Source organism: Atractosteus spatula, chromosome 5 (assembly GCF_055471065.1).
Source record: "Atractosteus spatula isolate fAtrSpa1 chromosome 5, fAtrSpa1.hap1, whole genome shotgun sequence".
Lineage (NCBI taxonomy): Eukaryota > Metazoa > Chordata > Actinopteri > Semionotiformes > Lepisosteidae > Atractosteus > Atractosteus spatula.
The window spans coordinates 16532291-16550539 of NC_142710.1; the positions used below are offsets into that span (position 1 = coordinate 16532291).

The window sequence follows — 18249 nt, forward strand, 5'->3', positions numbered from 1 at the left end:
ATAAAATGGCAAAAACCCACAGTTCAGTACAGACAAGCTACAGTACAACTTCAAAATGGAGGGCCTTGAGTTTCTTAACGTAAACTGAGCTCGGTGCATGTTTTATGTATCTAGTAGCAAATAATTGCACTTTATGAGATATAACAAGGGCTTTTCGATGTAGGAGCTTGTCAATCCCTCCCTTTCTATATCCTGATTAGGAGAAAATTACTCAAATGGTGGCTTTGTCTTATGCATGTTTTACAATGGGTCTGTAGAACTTTTAACAAAGCACTCGGTGTCACCTGTCATGATTCCTTTGCGAGTAACGTAGAAAAAAAATTAATTCAGCCAAGACATGAACTAAAAGACAAACCCACCTTGTTTCATAATTATTGAATATCAAACCAAATAGTCCCATGGTAATTTTAAAGGGGAACGACGTGATCAAACAGGCGAACAAGGGAAGCCCTGTCTACACCACAGGAGTTGCATGTTTATGCAAAGGCACGGACTCACCGCGCTCATTAGGGAGTCTAGCACACTGACAGCGAACGCGGTTCCACAGGCGAAGGGCTGTGTCAAATACAGCTCTGTGTCGGGATCGTCATCATCGTCTTGGTCCAGGAACTGAACATTGGAGTCATTCACTGAGGAGACAAGAACGAACAGTTAGTGATGCCCGCAGCTGCATGAAGCACCGACAACACACAGCTATTACCAACAAGGCTGCTGGATGCATCAGTGATCGGTAATCATTAACAAAGTGCTTTATTATACACAAGAATTTCACACTTGGTATCGACTTGCAAATGATTATTCACGTAAGAGTCATTGGCCAAATTCAATAAGTTGCAGCAAACAGGCAGCTATGAATTCTGCCTGCGTGTTGCAAGGTTTGGTAAGATATTTTTTTTTATCAGTACTGGAATACAGAAGCTGTTACAAATTGGTATTTAAGAGAAAAACTGCTAAATGGAACAATGTTGTACCTCTTAGATCAGCAATTTTTTTCCACCTACTCCATTAATTTTACCTATGATCATACAGTGTATGAAGACAGATAAATAAAACACTTTAATCATGATTGGTTTTCAAAAGTCCATCACTTTCAGTACAGCTCACATCCACAGAATCCATGCACTTACAGGACCATGCACTTCCATAGCATGAAACTGTACGTATTCAAGGCAAGAACATTTGACTGACGTGTCACTATGCGCACAACTCAAATATACATTTCAGTTTGTATCTGAAACAGACTGTCTTTTGAATGTAAGAGAGCTTTCTTGTTTAAATAGAGTTTGGAGCAAAGTGAAAAACTATTTAAGAAATTTTATGTGATGAGACCATTAAGTTAACAGTACTCAGTAGGAAAATGCCATCTGTTTTTGTAGTTTAAACATGTATATTTAAACATTCTGTACATAAATTATAAATCCTGTTTTCTGATAAATTTTTTTACATTCAAAACATTAAATGTAAAATTATAATGGACAGGCACTTTACAGTATCACTGCCTGACTGTTTCAATAGCTTTACAATCAGTTCAGTATCATGCTTCAACATAGTATTACACAGAAACAATTACTGGTTCAAGATGCAAAAGATATATTCCTTTACACACTGTAGGTCTGCGGCTTTAAAATTAATAGAATTTTAAACCGTTTTTAGATGGTGCCATGTTCTACTAAGGCATTGTTTCTAGTGAGCTTTCCAGCACCACTGGACATAATTTTCAGATAAAGCACTGAAATCCCATTTTATTTGAAAAGTGCATCACTAAAGCCGCCTTTGTTTCATAGCTTCAAAATCTATGCTTTGGAGATTAGGTCTAGCAAAAAATAAACAGCTTAAAGGAAGGTTTGATCTCGAGTTTTGTTTTTGATATTTTATTTCTTCCCAGACTTCCTGTGAGCTGTGAAAAGAAATGTCAGTCATATTGACAAGAGGCTGATGAAAAGGGCCTGGGCCGAAGAAATGAACTGTGAGGAGATGCTATGGAAACAGCCACAAGGACAGACTAGTGTGATCAAAGGCCTAGTGATGCTCTCTGAAAAAAATCATTAAAAAAGGCCAAAACAAGACAGTCAATTTCAACCAGAACCAAGAATAAATGTGTTCAAAGTGGTGTCATGGGAGCAGCCCCTCTATTGCAGCCAGATAAATCAAGTGAAGCCGATGAGGGAGGAAGAACGACACTGCGGTAAAGGACAAAGGCACTGCTTACCCAGTTCAGTTATCATTTGAATGTTGGTTCCACTGTTTTTTTCCTGACTGAGTGAAACCAACGGCAGTAGTTTGCCAGGTTTAGCTAATGATGCAAAACAGCGTTGGGGGAAACAGTTATTGAAACATATTCAAGAAAGAGGCATGGAAGACTGAGAAAGGACAACGAGCAACGAAACGAAAAGCACTTGACAGCACAGCCCTCCACATGTCTGAAACGCACTGCACAAATGGGTGAACTGCGCGCCTGCTGTTGAATCGCCTCACTTTATGCACTAAATAAATCACTAAATACATTTCAAGACATTAAGCTACTTTATCCTTTTTTTCTGAATTAAATATCCACTGAAACTTAAACCTTCCTTCCGCCTAGACTTTTTCTGCCTCTTTGAATAATTTTATTAACTCCTTTAAAATGTTCTAAAATAAATGATACTCAGAATCACCCAATGTGTTATACTGTATAAAGGATAAACCACAAAACTGAGTGCATATAGCTCACTTTCCTGAACAACAGTGTGAGACTATTTTGTTCTTTATTACTGAAATATTTTATTTCAAAGACTGGCTGTGCAAATTCAATAAGTGTAAAGCTCTTGTGTATCTTAGTAATAATTTACAAATGCATGTTTGATATCAATGTTTAAAAAGACATTTAAATTACATTAGATTTGAAACACTATGGCTAGTTCTTCAGTTCTTTCTTTTTTGTGTGTGGACCATTTGCAAAACCGGGTGAAATCCCATTAAAAGAGAAAATGTGTCCATTGTGGAACCTGTTTTTATGCATGGCCTTTTAACAGGGTTAGGGGAAATATTATAGTGGCCAGTCTCTAGTGTGCTTTAATACCCACTGAGAACTGCAACTTTCATGAGTTCTGATACCATGGGAATACAGGCAGATTCACTGTTATTAATAAATGGACCCATTTTGCTGCCCTGCGATTTTTGACAAGGCAGCACTCCTGCTATTGTCCATTAATGTTGTAAATGTCAGCGATGTGGTACTATAATCACTTCGCTTCCCTTACAAGCCAGTCCAGCTTTTTTCCTACAAAACTTCACAGATGGTTAATCCAGAAAAAAAAATCATACGCTTCTGGATATAAAATACATATTTCAAATAAGGTTTCTTGTGTGTAGAAGAAATGAAGGGTTTAAGTCTTCAATGGCAGAAAATGTAGAACAGTTATCTCAACAGTAGTTTGCTCATTCGGCAGAGTGTATTACCAGCAGCGATATGATCTTACCTAGTTCAGTAATTATGGGGATGTTGGCCCCTGTTGTTACAGAGGCTTGACGGACCAAGCCATGGACTGGACTGTTGTCTGGAGACGACCGATCCATTCCAGGAGGGGTGAAGCCTTGAGAGAAAAAACAACCAACAAACAGAAATGAAATTGGGTGGTGGCACCAACAGAAATCCAAAATGACAGGAACTCAAAAGAACAGAGATCTCAAAGGGTGTTTCTCCACTAATGCAAAGGACTGCAGCGTGTATTCTTTTCGGGGCAAAGAAAGAATGAAAAGAAAAAACCCCAAAGAGCCTCAGATTATTCTTGAGACCATCTAAACAAGGCAGAAAGGGAAAAGGATATTCTACCCAGAAGGGTCAGCTGAGGCGTATTTAGCATTTATAGCCTTCCATCAGCCGGCAGGTATAAATTTTATATGTTGTTCATTTTGTTACCACAAAAGTGGTGAAGTGGAACCTGAAAACCTTTTATCAGAAACAGTGCCATTCTGAACCATGCAATACACTACAAGTGACATGCGAATGAATTCACACGACTTGACATTTCACATTCCTTCAAGCTGACAAGTAAACACCTTAAATCAGTAATGCTATATGCATAATACATTGCCTGTGTTTTGACATCCATCATTTAATGCTGACTTAAGAAAACGCAAGCTTATAGTTTTAAAGTGACAACCATAATGCAAGGAATATATTCAGGTCACAAAAGTTTTTTTAAAAAGAATTGCAAATTCAATACACAGACTTTGCCATTTCTGTCAGAGAATTTGAAGCACCACTACAATGTGCTCGAATAACCCTGTAAAACAGAGGGGACACAAAATGTTCAGCATTGCTGGTAAAACTGCAATGTGAACTGAATTACTTTACATTGAATCCCTGGATGTGTCAGTGATAAAGCCCCACTGGAAGTGCTTGTAGCAATTGGTGCCAACCAGCAGCAGTTATATTTTCTTTTTCACGTTAATTTGTTGATGTGCATAAAGTATGACATTTACTTCCTCTAGAGAGTGACAAGTAGATTTCATTATTCCGTGAGCAACCATATTTTTCCTGACACTAACGTAGAAAAACATAAATTTGAACTTATGCTAAAAACACAAATATCAGAACGGATAACTGCAAGTGGAAAAATAGAACACTCTTATCCATGGAGTGTGGATTACATCTGAGTTTCTCTTGCAATTCAAGGTGCTTTTTAAACTTTCTGTGAAATTCATAGCCACATGCTTCAGATGATACTCACATGGAATAAAAAGCACTGGATGTTTTTGACATAATTTATGCTAAATTAAAGTGGTGCTCATGGGATGTTTAAGCAGATTATATAATTAAGACTTGTATCTAGAGGCTCAATCTAGATTTTGTTTAAAAAAAATCCCAATTCTAACAAATAAATGTTAATTTGAACTAGAACAGGTTCATTGTTTTACTACTCGTTAAATCTATTATCGCTGCAAGCAGAATGTCAATGGAGTATGAAAATTCAGAAGCAGAAGATACGTAGACATGTATAGGGTAGTAGAAGACAATTCAATATCAAAAACCTTTTCAAAAATGTTAAAACACAGGTATTAGAAATAGTAATGAGCTAATGACAACATTTACCAATTATGACCAAATAACAATGCCAAATACTCTTGTAGCTACTACAGGCTGGAGCAATAAATTGTATTTTAATCCAGGTAGAAATACACTTCATTGGATTTTCACTGATGAGTTTCAAAATTGAAGTAAATCTTTATATTTACATGAAATGTAGTATTTTCTAATGCAATAATAGAGAATGCTTTTATCCAATGTAAAACTCTGCTTCTTTGCTGTTAATAAACTGCATAATCAGAACTTAAAGGCAACAAAACCCATCTTTGTATTTAAACAACTGAAATGGACATTACAAGTTCAGTAAAATCCATACCCCAGCTCGGATACTGATAATACAGTACAGTAGGTGTTTAGCACATGAAAGCCCTTAATGATAATGTCCCACACTGCTGTCTTGTCCAATCAAGATAGAGCCCTTAATTGTGCATGCTGATTTAGTGCAGCTCATTTTGCAATTATATAAACATTACTGACATCATCTACATCTGAAACAACATTTTATGAACATGTAATTATCTCATTAAATTTTAAAAAAGGCAGTTAATTTACAAGCTTTCTAAGAGGCTTGCTATAGACAATTAGTGGGAATTAAGCAAAGGTTCCTGCTGTGTCCATATTTTTTTTTTAAATATTAAGGAATTCCAAGATGTTTCCAATCTTTTTAGTATACCAGAATTACAAAATAACATTTGCAGGGGTAAGCACCAAGACTGAATATTAAACGTACTGAAGCAGACAATTTATTCATTCCAAGAAGAAGAACAACAACAATATCCTAGCGCTTTGAGAGATAGTAAAAACTTTACATGATGAATTCACTTTAAAATGCTTAAAGGGGTTAACCTGGTGCACTTAAAGTGTATTGGATAACATTGCACTCAGAGACTAATTGCGAGGACTGTATACTGTACAGTACATTACAGGTTTTACGCTGCAGACATGCTTGTCTTACTGTATATTTGCTTTGCTGACTGGCTGTTATTGAAAAATAGACTACTTTCATTCATGGTTGCAATGTAACTGTCCATACCGTCTCAGCAACCAATGGCCAGTGTGATTAGTGTAACACAGGAATTTGCAGAGTGACTACACGTCTTACAGGGTTGTAAAATAGAGTGGTGGTTTTCCCCTCGGCCTTGACTTAGAGGAAACAGAACGACGACAATTCTGTAGTTAAGCCCGTTCTTTGCTGCATGTTCTGTAAGCTTCTTTCACGAACACTTATTTGCATCTCCTTGTTTAAACTTTGGTGCCCCCATCAGAGGACAGGCGAGCAAGAAAGTTTCAATGTTCTAAATTATGTTTCAATATCTTTTGGAAAGCATAAAAAGTTAAATATTTATAAAACGATGGAAACATTGTCCGCCTGTGTCGGAATGATCTAAAACTTGCAATCAAGGATAACGACAGTGCCAACACATTTGTCATATAAAAAGGTGCTTTCATCTTTGGGTCCAGAGTGAGTAATCAACATTTGAATTGTTACCAAAAGACAACTCCTTAGTACACTGCGGTTTAAAATGTACTGTACCACTATTATCACTGCATTTCTGAAAAAATATTTATATACCAATATGCAGAGGAATAAAGACACAATATTGTAAATGATACTATTGTAGAAGTATCATTCTACTTCTGTGTTGTATTTTACAATACACTATTGAGATCTTAACTCAAACCAGTTTTTTTATTGTGGAAAAGGAGCGTAAGACCATACATCACAACTTCTTACTGTATGTTTATTTCCTGCATTTGTTTTACAATGCATTCATTTCTACTGGAACTATAAACACTCATTGCAAAACTAAGTTTGAAATAGAAAAGAATCATCATTATGTATTGATATATTTCCTAGACAAAAGTGTCAGTATGTCGGGTCCCCTTTAACTTGCTTGAATTGTCTCATTTAACTATTTTGCTCTCTACATTTTAAATAGATCATCTTGCAGTAGGTGTGTAGCAAAAGAGACAGGGTTAAAATTCATAGTACAATTTCAAAACAGAAACACTTCAGTAGAGTTTTGTTTTTACTTCTGGACTGCTTGGGAAAAGTAAATTGTATTTTTTAGGTTTAATAAATTAAGCTGTGCAAATTAATCACACTTCTGGAGATCTTCATAGTTTTAATCTGAAGTGTGATCTAATGTGTGAGGTATCCATATGCACAGAGTACACTGATTCCTTCTCAGACAGCAAATTTCCTCTCTAGTTCAGAAGTGTTCCACATAATATTAACAAAGGAAAACAAAACTTTTGAGAAAGTTAAACAACTGTAACAGAAACAAGTGGCATATGAAAATCATTTCTTCCAGTTAAAGATGACAAATTGTGATGGGCACAACAGGGTAAATATGCTTGTCTAAATTTATGAAGAAACTGATTAACTGATTTCTGAGATCAGAAAAGCTGCTGCAGATATTAATTAGGAACATGACTGCCAATCTTTAAAAGTGTACAGATCACCTGTTCTCAAAGTATAACCGCTGGCTTTGAAAAACATTTCCATGAGAGTGTTCCCACGCAGGAGAATTGAACCCTACGGATAAAGCACAGCACTAAAATGTCGATAAATGTAATTGTGCAGTACTTGTGTTATAAAAGAGTCAACTTGAAATAACAACGCTTTTGTGGGTTTTTTTTTCTAATTTCATATTTTTATGTTAAATTATCCCCCCTCAGCTATTTATAATCTTCTCTAGTTCAGGCCAATTTATTAGTGACAGTGGTTCATAAAAAAAACAAAGGATGGCTGTTTCTTTAAACCACTGTAGTAATCAGCAGGTTTAACTGTCAGCCAAGCTGATGTGAGGTCTTTTAAACCACTGAGTGAGGGATATTCTTCTTGCCAGGTCCTGTCCCCTGCAGGCAGTGCAGTGAAGTATTATAGGGCAGTCCTTACCTTGGGAATTAGCCTGCAAGACACCAATGCTGTCATCAAACTGCATAGATTTGATGTTGAGTGACGCCAAGATGCATTCCTTGTCCTGCAGCGAAGCATCATCGATATTGTTCTGATTGGCTGACAGGATAACGCACATGTCGCAGAGGTTGATGTTGACAGCCCTTAAATCAGCCCGGCTTAATGGCGTACCCTTCGGCGCCAAAAAAAAGAGAAAAACAAATTAAAGATTGAGAAAGGAGCTTTGGGAAATTACTTAACAAGTATTCTTTTTTTATGCTGTGACATTCAGCTGATCTAACTACGTGCTGGGGAATCGGAGATGTGTATTAATCTAAAGGGTAGTTGGTGCTGATGGCAGCGTTTTTGGGTTCAGTTTTAATACTCAGTCAAGCCATTGCTAACAAGCACAAAAGCAGGGCATTATGCCAGCATTTTACATCTTAGCTATGCAAAGCAATTGGATCATAGCAAATAGACCTTATTTTTGTTGCAATCCAAGCAGAAATAAAATGACTGCTATTCTGTGTTAGGGTTTCCTTCCTTGATGAAATGTTTCAGTAACAAGGTTTGATTAAAAAATGATTACTGTCGAAACTAATGCTACAAAAACTGTAGAACTTCAATAAAATAACATCAGAAACCTATCCTTAAATTCCATTCCTCAGGTAAAAAGCATATTTGTTAACTCTTTCTTCTTCCAAAAACCTGTTATTTACTAAAAGTGTGTTTTTGAGGGGACTCCTGTAGTATTGATAAATTTCCATTCCAGTTGTAACATTTATTTTTGTACCCTTTGTTGAAGAGACATCACCTGGTTAGTAACTGCAGTGGAAGTTTCATTTTAAGCCTGGTAATACTGGTGCAAACCCATGTCATGCAAAATGTAGAAGCTACTGTAGCTCTGCCTTAAACAGAGCCCTGTATATTGACTTCTATTCCCTTTCCAACTAGCTGAGTGAAAGTTTTAGTTTAAGGATTGCTAGTGCACTTTGACTGTAATTCACTAGCTTTTGCTTTAAACTTTATCTGTTTTTTGAAGATGATCATATGTAGTAACATTAGACCAGCAGATGGGACCACATCCTTAAAAATTTCTATGTAGATTCTCTGTTGTATTCTCTATGGTATCTCTACGGCTCATATCTAAACCTTTCAGGACACAAGCTGTATAATATGGTTTATGTGACTAACATGGACATAGCCTAAACTAAATTGTACTTTTTTTTCGTACGGATAATAATGTGATGTAATAATAATAATAATAATAATAATAATGTGAAAAGTTTTTAACAGAGAGTTCATTTTGAAAAAAAAAAACATACAGCAAAGCTTTCACAAATGATACAGCACGGAACTGACCAGTTTAGCAGTAATGGGGAAAACTGTTAAAGGCCTGGATCAATTTAAAAATCAGAGCATAATGCATATATTGTAGATATTGTAGCAAATACCACAAAAGCTTAACCTAAAGGTGTTACCCTAAGGTGTCTGACAGCCATCTTGGAAAATGTAAGAATGACATGAACTTGTACTTACAGGCAAGATGGAAACCTTGGGGAAGTTATGCAGTGTTTCCCACTCTCGTCGAAGGTATTCCAAAGAGCCAACAAACACAATGTGCTTCAGCTCATGGTAATGGAAATTACTAGCTCTTAAAGGCATCACTAGGTTCCTCAGTCCCACCAGAGCAGATTTGACATCTCCAAATATACAGACAACTACATGCCCACTGAGAACAGTCATGGCCGCTTCACTTCGAGTCTGGAAGAGGGGAAAATTCAGAACACAATAAATGAATACAAATGAAAATATCATTTTTTTCCATATGAAGGATTCAAACTATCACTGAATTGAAAAGCAAAACAACTTTTCAATGTTAATATTGAAGTTAACATTAATGTGTTATATTTTATCTATTTATATATAGAACCTTCCAAAAATATTGGGACAGTGAAATCTCAACTAACTTACTATGGACTCTAATAACAATCATTCCTCATGAAAAATCAACAGGTCCTCTTCTCAGTGGGTGACGTTTGAGACCTAATCACATGGAAAATCCCAATGGAAAGCAAAATACTGTGCAAAGAGATTTTTTCTTTAATATACACACAAAAGAAATACCTACTCTAAGCAAACCAACAGCAACTACCAACATGATACTGTATATACCAAAGTAGTCTAAATTAAACCCATATGAGAATGTGACTCTCTGCCCTTCACCAAGTATCTAATTAATCAATTACTGCACCACATGTTAACGTACTGTAATTACAAACATTTAAACCCTAATGACCTCTAGTAGCAGGTCATCTGAAACTAATATTCTCACCACCACTGGCCTGCCACATTGATATCCTAAGTATTTTATCTTATAAAACTACTCTACTCTAAGGTCAACTAAGGACCTTAATGGTCATCATAAACTAATGATCTAATTGCAATGAGCTGAAATCAGCATACTAACTGGGGTTCAACCTGTGGATAGCACGCACCTCTGTGCTAAACTAGTGTGCTACCTTAAGATGAACTTGAAATTAGTCCCCAGCTCCGTACAAAACCTGTTCTCAATTGCAACGGACCCAAAATAACAGCTGATGCACTCTAAAGGTTACTAAACTAGGGGACTAACTTAATCCAACTCAGTTTAACAACTCAGTAGAGTACTAAATGGAACACTGGATTTCTGAATAAAGTGGAAATAATACTGTCACTATGAAATGAATTTATGCATCCATCTCTTGTAAACTTACTGTAATATTTAACTTATATTGCTTTCCAGTCTCACTACATTTATTAATAATGAAGTTTATTAATATGTGTTTATTAATAAAATTGTCATTTATAAAATGTGTTCGCTTATTTGTCTTAAGGATCTCCTTATGAATCTATTTCATTTATCAATGGGAATAAAAGCCGCTATAATACATGTTGAAATTCAAACCTGCAGCTGGTGTACTTGTATGTTTTGTGACTTAATGCCAATTGAGTAACGCATTAGTAGTTACATAACGTTATCTCGTATATTTAACAATAAATGCAGTTCGTAAATTAAATACTGACAGGGACATTCAGTCATATACAAACACAAGTTATACAAAGTAATAATTATATATTCATGTGGGCTACAGTAAATATTAACAGACTAATTGAAATGCCCCTTGCTAATTAGAACAACAACAATGCTGAGCACTCAGCACACGTTAAGCACAAGTTCAGCTGGTCTCAAACTTTGTGCCAAGCGTTTTTTCATTGCAATTGACCTCAGAGCTTAGATGATCTCATCTAAGTACCGTATTAACTAGTTCACCATTAAGTACGCAGCTGCAAAAGCAGCTAGTACGCACATGCTTGGAAAATTGGCTGACAGGTGTTTGTTGTTGGTCAGACGTTTTTTGTTTGGTAATTAGGATAATAAAAGAGCTGTGAACATCCTATCAACCCCTGTTGCTTCGACTTCAATGTTCAATGTTCCAGAGTTGCAAGTCAAAATGAAAACCAAAGAACTTTGTGTTAAAGAAAACCAGGCAATTCTGAGAGCTAAAGAAAAGAAGAAGTCAATCAAAACCACAATACAGAAATTGGGTATACCAAAAACAACAATTTGAAAAAAAATGAGGAAAGAAACCACAAGCATAATTACCAATCAGCCAAGAACAAGTCAGACAAGAAAAACATCTGCAGCTGATGACAGAAAAATTACCAGAGCTGTAAAGAAAAACTCTAAAACAACTGTCAGTGAAATCATCTACAACCTCCAGAGTGCATTGGTGAAGGTTTTAAAATCCACAGTTCACAAAAGACAGGGACAGCAGAATTACAAAGAATACACTTCAAGATGTAAACCTCTTTTTAGTTCCATGAGCAGAAAAGGCAGATTTAGAATTTGCTTGGAAGTCCACAGATGACCCAGGAAAGTTTTGTGGACAGCTGAGATTAAGATAAACCTTCACCAAAGTGATTTATAGATTAAAAGTGTGCAGAAAGAAAGGAAGATTCTCCAGAAAACACCACCTCTCTGGAGCCTGGCTCATTTGTCTTTATTGATGATGTTAATATGGAGACAACAACAGAATGAATTTTGAAGTTTACAGAAACATTTTGTCTGCTTGTGCAGAAGGAAATGCTGGCAGATTTAATAGGCAGAGATTTACCATATACGTAACATGAGAGTGACCCAAAAGATACTACTGATATAACAAGTAGTTAATCAGGAGGTGACACAGTAAAAACACACTGACTCTAAAATTTAAACCCAATTGAGAGAGCCTTTTTTCATGCAAAAGAAAAACCTTAAGAAAGACTCAAATCGCCAAACGTTTGGTGAGCTCAGTGGGTAGCACATTTTATGCAGTTATTGCCTCAAGAATATGTCACCAAATACTCTTTAATTCTGAAATGTATCCCAATACTTGTGGTCACCTGAAATCACTGGGTTGAACTTTGAACACTATTTATTGTTGTAATATGACCAAGCTATGCAAGCAATTACCCGATATAATATAAAATATTATATTGTACTAATTTATCTAATTTGTACTAAGACTCTCATGATCACAAATACCAATTTCTTGACTGTAGAGCAAAAATAACTTTTGACATGTTTGTCCCAGTACCTTTGGAGGGCACTGTATATATACATCGCAGAAAGAACACCTTTCAGAGTTACACTGTATGGTGTATTTTAAAAACCACGAGTTGCTATGAATTGTGAGAATGTGAGTGTTCATGAGCTTCTGGCCTTAAATTCAGTTTTGGACCTATACAATCAAAGTCAGCAGCCAAGAGCAGATATTTTGCTCTTATTAGGGCCCATCAGTATAGCATAGCTAACTTTGGTTAGTGACACAGTCCATGTCCAAGTACAGTCCTCCATGGCTGCTAACCTTGATTTTGTATACAGTACATGAAAAGGAATTAAAAGAAATTAACTGTGAAAGAAGGTGCAAGAAGTGGATCAATTCACATGACTCTTACTGAGTTTGAATGCTGTGATACCCACCAGGATAACCTTCTCTATGTCTTTGGATGGGCACCAGTGAAACATCCCCGTGGAGTCATACTTCTTCACACTGACATCCATGTTCTCGATCTGCTCATTTCCCGGGATGAGTAAAGGATCATGTCTGTGACGAGAGAAGGCAGAAACTAAATGGTTTAACCCAGTATTGTCATTTCATTCACATCTCCAACCAAACTGCATACTGTTTTTGATCTTGTTCTTCAGGAGAGAGTTTAAAGATTTTTCTGAGATGTATTTTTTTTTGTTGCTTTTCAGTATTTGCTTTGTAAAAAAAGATGAACTAAAAATCTACCCACACAGCAGACATGACAGAAAAGATGGAAAAGGTACACAAACAATAGTAATAATAAAGACAGTTCCATTTTACAGTGCAAATCAAGGTGTCTAAGATGGGCACTCTTATGTTAAAGGCAGACCAAAGACCAGACTGTTTGCTGTGTTTTTCGATTTCTACTTCAATTTAACTTTCAATTACTACCATTCATCTATGAATAAACCACATTAGCGAAGGACTGCAAGAATTATACTAATTCCAGGTTTACTACAGCTGGAGTTCCTGGCCTGTCGGTGAAAACCAATTGACAAACTGTTGGCATCATCTCTGTTCTACAGTTCTGTTTCCCGAATAGCCCCTGTCACAGTGCCACGTTGCCACTGCGGCTTGTGTTCCAGAGACCTACTGCGTCAAGAATGTGAAATGGCAAACTGCAGGCTTCAGCTGAAGTTCTGTTGGGGTTTTTTTTTTTGTTACCTTTCAATACGAGCGCAGTAATGAAAGCAAGGGCCAGAAAGCACGGAAAACGTGCGCCGTTTTACCAAAGCGCCTCCTGGACACAAGATTCGGATTGTCTTTGGATTTGTTTGTTCGCTCCTGCCACAGTCACCCTTCTGGATGCCAAAATGCACAAAGTGCAGACGTCAGCGCAGGCAGCGAGGCAGAAGGGATGGAAACAGTGGTGACTGACTGGCACTAGAACAGAAAGCCAATTACACGCTTTCACCACTTGCAACTTCTGATGCGATGCTCTTCACTGTAAAAGCTTTAACTTTAAATATTTTAGCAATTTGCCCAATCACATTTTGCTTTCCAAATCCGAAGTCCATTAATGTTTCAACGGTGTGTCACAACCAAACAGGCTAATTTATATCAACAGAATGAACAGCTGATTTTTATTCTGCATAACACAGGGATAACAGTGGTTTTGCTGTCTTTGTGTTCATGTTCAAAGCATGATCTTCTCGGGCTTAGAAAATTGTGAGCTGGGGAAAGCAGCAATACTGGAGCTGCACACCAAGCCGTCACAGAAGCCATCTACTGAAGTTAAATGCTTTTAACAAGCTAATTTGAATACAGCTGGACACAACAGGAAACAATCGTACATTTGGCAGAATCCAGGCAATTTAATTTATTGATAAATGGCTGGATTGATTGTGGTTAATGACTGGAGGTATTAACATTTCACATTCTTGGGTTTAAATGGACCCTTTGCTATACTCCAAAATAAACAAGAACTACACATAAATATGGATCAAGAAGAGACATTTCTTTGAAATCTGTGTGTAATAGACAACGGGAACTTATCATCTTATTATCATTCAATAATAAGAACAGAAAATCTACATGAACAGGAGAATACTGTTCATTTCTAAGGAGACTGCTCAAAATATGCAATTAAATTTATATTGTACATATTAGATATATTATGCATTTATCACAAAAACTCTTTGAGGACAATATTTTCATTTTAAAAAGGTTAGAAGCAAATTAGATTATTCCAGTATGTACTAATTCATAGAATAAAATAATTATTTTAAATATCCAATTATTAACGAGAACATACTTGTATACTGTAATCAATAATTTAGTTTTAGATTATCGTTTTCCTTTTAAAATGTAATACAGGTGATTTATATGAATGTTTTAGGAATCATACTTTTAAGACGAATTAAAAAAATGAGTAATAGTGTCAAGAAACACCTGCTGTGCTTCAGGCTCTAAGAACAGGTCAGAAAGCCTGCCTTTAAGGTAATAGCCTTGGGCAAGAGTATAAATACCTTTCCAGTAAAGCTGCTTCAGGGAAACAGCTCTATTCTTCATTACACCTTTCACTGCAAAACCTCTAAGTTAACAAAACCATCACTTGTAATAATGGAAATTGTAATGTGAAACACAAAAAATCTATCTTTTAATGCTTTTTGTCGTGGTACTATGCTGGTTTTAACTGACAGTAAAATATGTTTAGAATCCCTTTCTCTTGTCCAAATGGGATCAAAAACAAGACATTGTATCTAGTACTCGCAAACAAGCAAAAGGTAACATGTGATGCTCGATAACACTGTCATGGTAGTGTGTAGCCAGCGCCACATATTATTCACGATGAACCCCTTTCTGCAAAACACCACACCCAAACACAGCCACCGCAGTGGTCTATCATGAACAGACATGTCGAAACACTTGACCTCTGGGATATAGACCATCAATGAATCACTGACACCCAACTTTATTTGTCTGTACCAGACAGCCATGGTTATCACAATGTACAGTCATTCGTCTCTAAGACATGAGCTGTGCAGTCAGTTTCTCCTGGGATGAGTGCACATTGAGAGGTGTAGCCCTGTGAGCTGTTTCATTCATTGTCATAGTCTGTAACTATTGTGGTAGATGTTGCACAACTCGGGCGAATGGAAGGGAGTAGATCACAGACAGTTTCAATGTGCCAGTGGGTATCATTCTGAAATTGTGTCCTGAAATGAGACATCTCTTACTGTTTGTGCACAGCAGTACATACATATTTATATACAGTACAGTATCTTTAGCTACAGCATATACAGTATGTAGAGATTATATATACAGTATATATGACATACAGTATATATACAGTATATTACAAAGAAGCGTGTGACTTCAAAATATTTTGGTATGGAATCATAAATCAAAATTAATACTTATTAAAAAACATCAGTTTTTATCATTATCAAAACCTGTGCCATTACCATAGAATAATTAATGCAGGTAGATGCTTTTAATTTTTTTTAAATCACGGTAATACTGTTCTTTCCTGAATGTTTCCATTTACTTTCTGCATCTGGTTAGCAATAACGCTTCTCTTCTTTACGGACTGCTGCATTAGCTTAAAAAAATAACAGTATGATGTGGTAACTTTGTAATCAATAAGAGGAGGTCATCCTATATGCTGAGAAGCAAATATTAGATTACTAACAATGATTTGATAGAACTTACAGTTTAACCTTTTTAATTAAAATAATATATAGAAGTGTTGAAGGTGATTTCTAAATTTTAGATTTTAGATTTCTAAATTAGACAAATAGATTTTTCCAAATTATTTATCAATATAAGAATGTGTTTATATATGAGCTTGTCTTTTCTTGCAATTTGTATACAACTCATTTATTTAATCTTACAGGCTGATTTTTAACAATTTGGCTGATAAAATGATAAAACTTTAAAATGTCATAAGGAATATCTGTTTTCCCTAAAAAAACAAAAAGTAAAATTATTTTCTTAAGTAAAGTTTTGCATCATTAGTTTTCCCGATGCTGTTCTCAGGTGTATGTTTGGCACTGAGCTTATTTATCACATTTATGATACGAAATATTTCTCAAAAGTATTTTATTTCATATTCATCTGGTTAATTTAGTAAAATTTCCAATAAAAGTAACTCTACCCTAAAAACAACAGATTCAATCCGAACAATGTTAATTCTGTGGTACTCTGTAGTAAAACCAATCAATAATCAGTAATCACTTTGCACCTTTTTTCCCTCTGAATACATTTCTATGAATATATACTGACGTATTATTTTGTAATAGAAGTGTGTCATTTTTAACATTCCCAGGTTCATTCTGTACCTTGTTTCCTTTTATGTTCTTCCCCTTCCTGTATATTTATCCTTCTTTTTGATTACAGAAACATAACATTAAAAAAATGTCAATTAAAGAGCTTTTTATGGAGATAGAAATCATCTGGTACAGGTGCTAATAACAGAGAAAGCGTTTAGTGCTTTTACACTCCAGCTGAATATTTCATTATGTGCTGCCTGTTTTGCTGTTCGCTCTCAGGACCCCTGTCACTTCAATCTTCCCTAGCTGCGATGACGGGTGTAGCAGAGCTCTGCCAAGATAGCTGTCTTTCACAGACGGCCACTGATGACTGCCTGTCACAAGCCGCTACTTCTGCGGACCAGAGACTGCCTTCCTGCCGCAATTCGGGGAGAACTGAGCAAATGCATTGTGACTTCCTGCAATTAGGCAGGTCCCGTGACCCTTACGAAAACCTTACAAAAAGTCCATAGGAATGGCATTAAATTTGTGTGAGACTTTTCTGTAAGGCCACCGTAGCTCTTTTTACCTCAATGACAAGCCAGCTGGGAAACAGTCTGACTCATGTAGCCATATTGTTCTCATCAGCCTCTCTTAGCCCCCACCCTCTCCAAACAAAAACCCGAGAGCGCAAGAATGGTTTTGTTTAAAAATCTGAGATCTGTATATCAGATATACTGTACAGAGGATCTGAAACGGCAAATGCTGAAACAGAGAAGGGACTACTTAAGGGCTTACACTACTCAACTCCAAATTATATTTCTCTGCAAAAAAGTTTTGGAGTTGAAACAGACACACGGATCGGAGTGATGGAACCAGGTCTTTGTTATGTTTTTTTATCTCACAGTAATTGTTTCCCCCTTTTCAGCAGGAAACCTCTCTATTCGTTCCATTTAATGACTGTGCGTTAATTAGAAATTGGAGGCTCGTGTATCAACCGTGCTGGTTAAGACTGAAAATCTTAGTCCACTGAAATCAGAGGAGAAACTGCCCTTAAAGCTCGGCAAGCTTTCGGTTTATTTTTCAAGTTATGTTTAGCTATTCCAGTCTAATGCTCAGCAGACACTGCTAGCTTGGGATGAGCCCTCTCCCTCAATCCCTCTTCAGCAGGCAATGAAAGCAGGCTTTGCTTTGAAAATTTTCCCCATCATGCAAACTGACAAAGGCATGCTTTTCAAAAACCCACAGCCAATCTGTTGATCATTACTTATTTACAAAGGCCTTGAGGCACCGAGTCCTGTAAAAACCATACTTGATACAGTATACACTAGCTTTTTTTTCTGCTTGTAGAATAAAGTATCCCTAAGGCTACCTCAAACCATCACTTTCTATTGCGAATAAAATGCACCTTGTAACACTAAAGTATTTAATATATATGGTATAATATATCTACAGGAAAGGCATTTGTGTAGA

The 18249-nt window shown here is 36.3% G+C and overlaps 1 protein-coding gene across 10 annotated transcripts in view; it reads right to left on the reverse strand.

Annotated features, from left to right (window-relative positions):
* kcnma1a (potassium large conductance calcium-activated channel, subfamily M, alpha member 1a) overlaps positions 1-18249 on the reverse strand; it is a 210045-nt gene that overhangs the window by 21501 nt on the left and 170295 nt on the right. For 8 of the 10 annotated variants that reach the window (XM_088916330.1, XM_088916328.1, XM_088916324.1 and 5 more), the window contains 5 exons: positions 12976-13099; positions 9510-9734; positions 7971-8163; positions 3459-3572; positions 499-629 (listed from right to left, as the gene is read on the reverse strand). In XM_088916330.1, coding sequence (XP_088772456.1) covers positions 499-629; positions 3459-3572; positions 7971-8163; positions 9510-9734; positions 12976-13099 — 787 coding nt within the window. Of the gene's footprint in view, positions 1-498; positions 630-2209; positions 2294-3458; positions 3573-7970; positions 8164-9509; positions 9735-12975; positions 13100-18249 lie in introns of all 10 variants that reach the window. The other 2 variants (XM_088916334.1, XM_088916333.1) reach the window with 1 other exon arrangement.